Here is a 9,722-nt window from a genome sequence, read left to right as displayed (position 1 = left end):
GAGGAACGTTAAAGGCATACGAGTGAAGAATTATTACATGAATAAGCGAATTAGGAAAATAGGGATTTTGTTTTTATGTTTAGATAAAAACTACCATTAATTTGTAGTTTAGTTTTAAACTACCCTTACTCTGTAATTAATTTTTTAAAGCACTACAAGCTTGGTTAAAAATCCTCCATTATCAACATGGGGATATTTGAAACATGGCCGAATCTGATGATCAACCAAAGAGAACCTTCATGTTGTAAAATTGACCAACTCGAAAATGGTTATACGTAATGACGCATCTAACAAATGATTTAACAATTCTAACTACATATACTCTCAATAACCACATATTGGGTGTGTTTGACATAGAGCGTCTGAGAGCTTGTAATTTTTCACACTTGACAAAACGTTCCAACTTCATATATTTTGAACCACTATTAATGTTTTCACATGCATCTCCATTACTAAAAACAATTTTAATAGTCTTGTTTTCCGACTTCATTTTCAATTGAAAGAACAAGTTAATAACCACCTTGAAAGATGGTAAAAAAAGTATTAAAGAGACATGGTCGGCCGTGGGCACATGTGGGGTGTGCGATCATACAGACATGCGTCAGAGGGCCCAGAATTATAATTCGAGATATGTCACTAATCTATACTAATATGTTGCTTTTCCATTGTTAATTTGTTACTATCCGTTGTCAATCCAAAATTTTAGCGGCCCAGTCTTAAAATGTGTTTTATTAGACTTTTAAAACTTTTAAGTGGCAAAAGCAGAAAATCACAAAAAACATGATTTCATGATTTTTGAAAAACCATTTTTTTGTTCCTGGTAAAAAGTTGTTTTAGAAACAACTTTTATACTTACCAAACATCTTTTGGACATTTTTTATTTTTAAAAAAAGTTAAAAATCCAAAAGTCATTTTAAAAGCAATATCAAACATCCTCTTAATTTCCATACAAGGCTTTTAAAATAAATGGACCGGCTCTAAAAAAGATGATAGAAGGAGGAAATATGATCGAATATATAACACAAATTTCAACATATCTCCGAATAATTGGCACTTTGACGATATTCACAAAGGGTGTCCATTCAAGAAACCTAAAACATCTTAGATTTAATGGTTTTGTCAGAAAAAACATTTTGCAGTATTCTTATAACAACTAGATCGAGCTATACATATCTAATTAAACTATATCCATCAAATGAATGGTTATTTCTTGATAAATCATAAATATTGAAAATGTAATTATTTTGTTATATAGCCACTCCTTTCTTGGTAATTTTTGGTTAAACGAAACACAAATGAGATACTTGGAAAAATCGATGGACCAATCATATAATATATATATATATATATATATATATATATATATATATATATATATATATATATAAATAAGGTTAGATTATTTTGTTTTCACTATTGTGTGGATATATAATTAATTATGACCAATCATTTTAGTTATTTTAATAAATTAATTAATACATATTAAATGTTGAACATATAATTGATATTAATTACATCTTCAGCATTTAATATGCATTAATTATTTTCTTAAAATAACTAAAATGATTGGTCCAGAATCAATCATATATATACACAATAGATACTGAAAACATTTGAACCTATATATATATATATATATATATATATATATATATATATATATATATATATATATATATAAACTTAAAATTATTAACAAGAACCATAATTCGTCTCACCAAGTCATAATGAGACGATCGTGAAATCACACGGAATTTGAATGGAAAAAGGTCAAATCATCTATTTGACATCACAATGACTTAATAACTTGACATGCATAAGATAAGGTAGAAGATAACCATCACCAAAATTATAAACGATATAATTGCTTCATATATGAAAACATGTTTTAAAACTTGTATATTTAGTGACTTTTGCTTAAGATTTGTGCAAAGCATGTTTGATAATAAAGTTTTCGAACATATAACATCTATGTACCATAAAATTAACATATTTCCTCTATTATATATAAACTTTTAACACTTTTGTTTTTATGTATCTCATTGAAATTGTAACATTATATATTATTTAAAAACGCTCATGTCAAATTGAGCATTTGCTCATCAGTGTTATTACCTAGCGTGGCATAAACTGTAATTTACTTTAATATCAGGGGCACTTTAATGATAGTACATGTATATAATAATCCCCATAAACGAACAGTTGAACACCCGCCATATTCCATCTTCTCCCAAAATCAACTTTTTTTCACACACTTCTCTCTTCCACTGCCTCAAAAACCTCACAAGAAGATTCATCCACCATGGCTATGGCTTTCAAGATGGTATTCATTATCCCCCCTATTAATTTAACATTTTCTACTTTTGATTCTGCCTTAAACTCTTTTTAATTTGGATGCGTAACTCGTTTGCGAAGCTCATGATCGGTTTCCATCTTCGAATTCTTCTCTCTCATATATTCAGTTCGATTAGAACTTTTTTGATTTCTTGATTGTTTGATCTGAAATTTCATGAAATTGCATGGTCAATTTTGTATACCTAGATCGTGAAATTATCTGTTAGTTGTGTGAGATTGAATTGAAATTAACGATGAACTGATTATTATGTGTATGAATTACAGGCGACAACGGGAATGTGGGTGACGGATGAATGTAAGAGCTCGTTTATGGAGATGAAATGGAAGAAAGTTCATCGATACATAGTGTTTAAGATCGATGAGAAATCGAAATTGGTTACAGTTGATAAGGTTGGTGGCGCCGGAGAAGGCTATTCCGATCTTGAAGCTTCTCTTCCCGGCGACGACTGCCGTTACGCCGTCTTCGATTTTGATTTTGTCACCGTTGACAATTGCCATAAGAGCAAGATCTTCTTCATTGCATGGTTTGTCCCCTTTCTCTAATCTCCCCTCTTATTTTTTTTATAATAATTTTATTAGTCCAAAAAAAAAACTAAACGCAATTATTTTTTAATAGAGTAACAAAAGTAATGCTACCATAATGTTGGTGATATAAATGATGGAATACAATACACATTTTATTTTCCTTAAATCTATTTATTATAATAATAATATTGATAATAGCTATAAATGTGTTCATTTAATACATATAAATTTAAATTTTACTTTATTACCCACATTAAGTAAATACATCTGACAATTATATTCTTAGTGTCATCATATTATGAGATCAATCCCACAAAATTTTAAAAATTAAGCTTTAGATTTCTTCCATATGTGAAAAGAAGATTCCGCTAGGAAAAAAAAAGTAAAAGGTGTGAGAATCGTATTCTTCTTTTATTAATTTTTTAATTTTTTATTAAAGTATAAAACAATTTTACAACTCCATCTCTAGCTAGCTTTGATATTACGAAAGAAAAACTTGTAAATAAAAATATATGTTTTCAATTACCTTCTATACAAAAAATAGCTTTTTTCCTAAAATATATTTATACCAATTTGGTAGTAATGCTTACAAATTACAATTCTTTTCTTAGAAAACACGAATGGAAATGAGATCTATAAATTGCAAAAAGGTAATCTTTATTGGAAAATCTACTTTGAAAAATGTTGTAATAAAGTGTCACTTTATTTGTACTATATAGACCAAAAAAGTTATTCTTATTTCGTGTATGAATTCTTAGAATTACATTTATTGTGGTGAAAATATGAAAATAATCATTAAATATATAACTTGCAAAATATACATTTATTTAATGTAAATATTTCATTATAAAGTACAATTTTTATGTTTCTTTTAGGGCTCCAAGTGCTTCAAGAATAAGGGAAAAAATGTTATACGCAACATCAAAAGATGGATTAAGAAGAGTGTTGGATGGCATCCACTATGAAGTCCAAGCAACAGATCCAACTGAGATGGGATTTGATATCATTCAAGATAGAGCAAAATAATTGATTTAATCAAAATGGTTATTTACTAATAAAAAGACTAATTAATCTTGATTTCTCACTTGTTATTTTCGAAAGAAGAACTTAAAAAATTCATAACAATAATAAAGTTACATGTTATGAATTTGATAATTTTTTCTCTGAAAAAAAAATCCAGGACCAAAAGAAGTAAAATGGCGGCTACCATATATTTTCGTGTCGAATTTTATATCTGTATATGCATATTATAAACCTATGTTTCGATATGTTTATACAGAATATGAATATTCGACTACTGAAAATTTATGTAAGAATTGCTAATTTGCTTCTATATTTACCAATTTAAGAAAATAATTAAAAGCATATTTTGTCAAATGGTTAAAATTTAGCTATGGTCTATATGGGATGAAACAATGGACGTTGTTTAAAACAATTTGGTTTTGAAAAAAATTGATAAAAGTGATGGATCATGATAAGGTCTTTTTAGTAAATAACCATAGATTAATGATATGAGATTGGATCGAAGCTATATAATATAATGACCCCTTCACATCATGTTTTGGCATATTTCAATCAATTATAGAGTTGCCATCTTGTTCTTATCACTAGATATCCACTATAAGTTCTTGTTGATTAATGCACTAATGATATAACTTTATGTACTAATTTTGTAATAATTATTGTCTTTTTTTTCTTATCTAATGGAAAAGGCCCCTTTTATGTTTCTCTCAATTAGTTTTGGGGAGAATTTAAAATTCAGCTAATGCTTATGATGAACTATTATTGCAATCAATCTTGGGGAGTTTTGGATGTTTAAAGTAGCAAGTGCCTTTCGACTTCTTTTTGGCCTCTTAGACGATTTACCGATTGCATGTATCTGGATTGCTACGTTTTTTTATTAGCAATTTGGTATTTTGCTATTTCGTTTACTAGTATTATGTTGATTCTTTTCTTCCTTTGTTTTGGGTTAATTTTTCAATTTTCAATTTTTTTGGGTTAATTTTTCGTTTTTCAATTTTCAATTTTAATATGCATTTTGGTTTATTTGTTTGTGGTTCGCGTTCGCTAACCTAGCAAGAATTAATAATTGTGCCAACTACTATAATTTTAGAGTAAACTATAGAATTAGGACAATACTGCAATAATGGTATATACCCATTGTTCTTTGGATCGAGTGCAAATATATTTAAAGTTGTAAATATTGTCATGAGTGTTTATTAATGACTATTTTTTGTAATATTGTCTATATAATATCTTATATTATTTTAAAAGCTTTTTTTATAATTAGGGATCGGCAAAATTGTCTTTGAAATTTGAATACATAATAGAACGGAAAGAATAGCTTTTATGGTAAATATATATTTATTTATATAATAAACACAAATATTGCTAATAGGCCTCCACATTTGGAGTGCGATGAGGAAGACATTAAAACTACATCTGAAGCTGAAGAATAGCTGACGAGGCAATCCTTTAGTGAAGATGTTTGCATATTGGTAGACAGAAGGGATGTGAAAGTCCTGAATGTGATGGATAGAGACATTTTCACGAACAAAGTGGATGTCCATATCAATAGGTTTCGTGCGTTGATGTTAAACAGGGTTGCCATAAAGGTAAGTGTAGAAACATTGTCACAATAAACAAGAGTATCTTTAGTGTGTGTGTGTGTGGGGGGGGGATAGAGTTAGAGAAGTAGGTTTCTGAGCCAACATGCCTCGACAACGACATTAGCGTCACCTTGGTACTCAGCTTCGACATTTACACAAGAAAGATTGGCATGTTGTTTAACTGACCAAGAGATTAAGTTATCATCGAGAAAAACGAAATAGGCAGATGTGAGTTTTTACGAATGGGAGAAAAAGAATTAGTTTGGAGAGTGGTGAATTTTGTTTGGTTTGATGATGTTGAATTTGGACCGAGTTTTTATATGATAAGAAGTAAAAAGGATGAGGATAGTAGTGTTGGATTATGCAGAAACAAAGAAGCCATAAAGGAACATACAACGGAAGTGCAAATAAATCATAAACGTAAAGCGGATCCAGATCAACCTATCCATTGCAACAAAACAACGAATAAAGAGGGTTTACAGATTACATATATTAGTAGTCTTTGATCTACGTGTTCTAGCTAGTTGATTGGATGTTGGAGGATCCAAAAGAGAATCTCAATCAAAAGGAAACCAGTTAAACTCAATCTAAAGGAATAAATCATTTCAATTTTCACTAAATTTAGTCATGTAATATACTCAAATTATCATATTTAGTTTAAATTATATATATATATATATATATATATATATATATATATATATATATAAATTTATGATTTTAGTCTTATTTTGTTGTAGTTTTAGTCGATAAATTGTTAAATCTAATTGTCCATGTGCTATTTTTAAAAGAACAATATGCAATTTTTTTGTTTTGTAGTTTGTTTGTTATATCCCTTCCCTCAGCGAATTCTTTCTCCTCCCAGTACTACCTTCAATATATCAGGTCTTTAGGAGAATTGCTACCAAATCATATCAATAAAATTGAAGAGTTAAAGAAGAAGATTATGCATTAAGAACCTATATGAAGTGAGAAACTTGGAAAATAAATAGAAGTTGATTGTAGAGTGGTTGGCATACTAACACCAACATATGCATTGTGTTTTTTGATCATAGTGATAAATTGAACATGTTAGTGGATAACATACAAACAATTCACATTTCTAATTCATTCTCCCACTCCTTCCCCTATTTCATTCGCTATATCTCACCCCACCTATGCTAAATTTATGGCAACTCACCACCACAACATATAGACAACATAACATACTTGAAATTTAATGATGCTTTTTGACATAACACATTTGAAATTTAATGATGTTTTTTTGTAGTAATCAATTGTATTATTATTTTTTTGTACATTAACATGCTAAAAGGGAGTACTTCATACATACTTCATTAAATAGTTTGTATGTCAACATTTAGCAGTTATTTTACTTAATTCCATTTCAACTTTGCTATAAAAGGACACCAAACATGAATGTCATGAGATATTGGTAACTCATTCAAAGTTGTACTTTTTGTACATAATATTTTAATTTCAAACAAATATTAATAAAAAATAAAAAAAAGTTATCATCAATGATCTCAAAAGAACAACACAACAAAAAAAATATGGGTAAAACTATAATTTTACAATAGATTAACACTCCATTTGGGTATTTCATATGGTCTAAATTTATAACTGATAAAATGTTTCAAGGGAGTACTTCATACATACTTCATTAAATAATTTGTATGTCAACATTTAGTAGTTATTTGACTTAATTCCATTACAACTTTTCTATAAGAGGACACCAAACATGAATGTCATGAGATATTGGTAACTCATTCAAAGTTGTACTTTTTATAGAGAACATTTTAATTTCAAACAAATATTAATAAAAAATACAGAACTTACCATCGATTATCTCAAAAGAACAACACAACAAAAAACCAAAATAGGGGTAAAACTATAATTTTACAATAGATTAACACTCCATTTGGGTATTCCATATGGTCTAAATTTATAACTGATATGTGCATATCTATACATATAATTTTACATCATATCTTAATATTTCTAGTTACTTATATGCCATTTATAGAACAAAAGGCACTTAAATAGTTATGTATTGTGTTGTAGGGGTAAAAGACATACTCGGATCAAAAAGGAAGTAGGAGTCTGGAAGCTGGAAGCTAGGAATTTGAATCAAGTCTTTAAATGAAGAAAAATATACTCTCCACGTCGTGGTGTCATTCCCATGACGTGGTGTTTTGGACTCTCCTGATGGATCTAGAAGACTTGTTGGATACGGGATAACCATGAAGGCCACAACATGGTTGACTTACCATGTCATGGTGATCTATTTTCGGGAAATTATAAATAGACGTCATTCTCCTCTGAATTTGTAACTTTTGCTAGAAGCTACTGTCGATTTTCTAAGGTCAAGTATCTGTTTTGAAGCTTAGAAGTGAAGAAGTCGATCATAGCTTGGGAATTGAGAGCATTAAGGGAATACAACCCTTTATTACGATTTTCTACTTAGTTTAATCATGTTTATTACAATGAATTTCATTTTTATGAGTTTGATTGTTGAAATCATGGGCTAAAACCTTATGACTTTAGTTTAGTGTAGGTTTGCTTGATTTTCTATGGCTTGATTTATGGTTAGGATTAAGTTTTATTAGTTATTTGTTGCATTAGCTTATTAAAGAACCTTCTATGTTTATGAGAACTAATTTTTCTGTTTATTGTTGAGTTTGATCTAGATTGCATGACCATCTTTCTTAACTAAACTTGAATCTTATGATATTTGTGAATTGCAAAAATTATAGGACTAGTGTTTTGACCAAAACCTATAGTTAAATAGAAAAGTGGGTAAATAAATGTAGGAGCTAATATATGATGACCAATCATATATTGAATTGAATCAATAAACCAATTTGATCAATCTATTATAAGCCTATTTTAACTCGAAAAAAACACTTGTAAAGTTGTTAGTTTATCCATCTGATCACCGTATGAATGAGTTTGCTTGCTAAAGGATTACGTTAGTGAATATTAACATGGTCATCTTAAGAATCGGTAACCAATGAAACATTAATACATTGCACTTCCATAAATCAACCATAATAACAAGTAAATCGAAGCTAAACGAAAGTCTCTTAATTACCTTTGTTTAAATCGTCTTTTATGTTTCTTGCTTTTAGTTTTAATATTTGCCTTAATAGTTGATAGTTACTTAGTTTAGTTAATTAAGTTTCTAGTCTTTCAAAACTAAAGAAAATCCATTTTCCTATAATTTAGTTAGTAGTAGAAAAAAATTAGCTAATCATTTCGTTCCCTGTGCTCGATAATTGTCTATTGTGCTATACTATTTTCAACAAGGTACACTCTCTTAGGTAATAATTAGTAAATCAACCATAATAACAAGTAAATCGAAGCTAAACGAAAGTCTCTTAATTACCTTTGTTTAAATCGTCTTTTATGTTTCTTGCTTTTAGTTTTAATATTTGCCTTAATAGTTGATAGTTACTTAGTTTAGTTAATTAAGTTTCTAGTCTTTCAAAACTAAAGAAAATCCATTTTCCTATAATTTAGTTAGTAGTAGAAAAAAATTAGCTAATCATTTCGTTCCCTGTGCTCGATAATTGTCTATTGTGCTATACTATTTTCAACAAGGTACACTCTCTTAGGTAATAATTAGTTACATTAGTAGGATTAACTAGTGCCTAAATATTCAAGCATCAATAACTTATTCTTATAGAGTAAACCTAAAAGATGGTCTATTTTTTTGTAATATTTGTCAAGGTTATTCCAAAAGGAAAAAAATGTCTGAGAAAAGGTTATTACTGATAGGCTTCATTGGTTTCTTATATTTATTTTGTCATTTTAAAAGCATTGAGTCATTGACAAATTACATTTTTTTCCCACCTCCACCACCTTTAAAATATAAATCTCTGCCCCTCACTATTGTAAACTTTCTTCACTCTACTAATATTCAGGATCGTCCCAAAGACTGGGCAAGAGACTAACTAGGGCCCATTGTTCCAAAGGCCCCATACTTTTCGACCTAAGGTAATAACAACTAGATATATTTCATTTTTTCCCATATCCAAGCTTAAAATTAGTTAAATACATGTTCAACTCGTTATGAATGAAGAAGAAAATCATCGGATGTCACCCCATTCTTATCAAACCATTATATGAAATAGTTTATTAAATTAATAGATTGGAATTGTGTGGTAAGCATGCAAGTTTGAAGTGATATGATTAGTTTTGAGTTTCTTTTAAAATAACAAAATTTAATTT

General features: G+C 28.9%; 1 protein-coding gene across 1 annotated transcript; it reads left to right on the top strand.

Moving 5' to 3' along the window:
- The first annotated feature begins 2,177 nt into the window (after positions 1-2,177).
- On the top strand, positions 2,178-4,614 carry LOC145102440 (actin-depolymerizing factor 5). The gene is made up of 3 exons (XM_079039836.1): positions 2,178-2,323; positions 2,620-2,879; positions 3,756-4,614. The coding sequence occupies exons 1-3, from the start codon at positions 2,303-2,305 to the stop codon at positions 3,904-3,906; spliced, it is 432 nt and encodes a 143-aa protein (XP_078895962.1). The 5' UTR covers positions 2,178-2,302; the 3' UTR covers positions 3,907-4,614.
- The last annotated feature ends 5,108 nt before the right edge of the window (positions 4,615-9,722 follow it).

This window comes from Lactuca serriola, chromosome 4 (assembly GCF_051521515.1).
Source record: "Lactuca serriola cultivar US96UC23 chromosome 4, Lser_US96UC23_V15, whole genome shotgun sequence".
NCBI lineage: Eukaryota > Viridiplantae > Streptophyta > Magnoliopsida > Asterales > Asteraceae > Lactuca > Lactuca serriola.
The sequence above is the reverse complement of the archived record's forward strand: the minus strand, read 5'-3'. Positions and strand labels throughout refer to the sequence as shown.

Coding starts and splice junctions, on each gene's coding strand:
- LOC145102440 (XM_079039836.1), top strand. CDS start 2,303: ATGGCTATGGCTTTCAAGATG. Junction 2,324..2,619: donor TGGCTATGGCTTTCAAGATG/GTATTCATTATC, acceptor TATGAATTACAG/GCGACAACGGGAATGTGGGT. Junction 2,880..3,755: donor AAGATCTTCTTCATTGCATG/GTTTGTCCCCTT, acceptor TGTTTCTTTTAG/GGCTCCAAGTGCTTCAAGAA.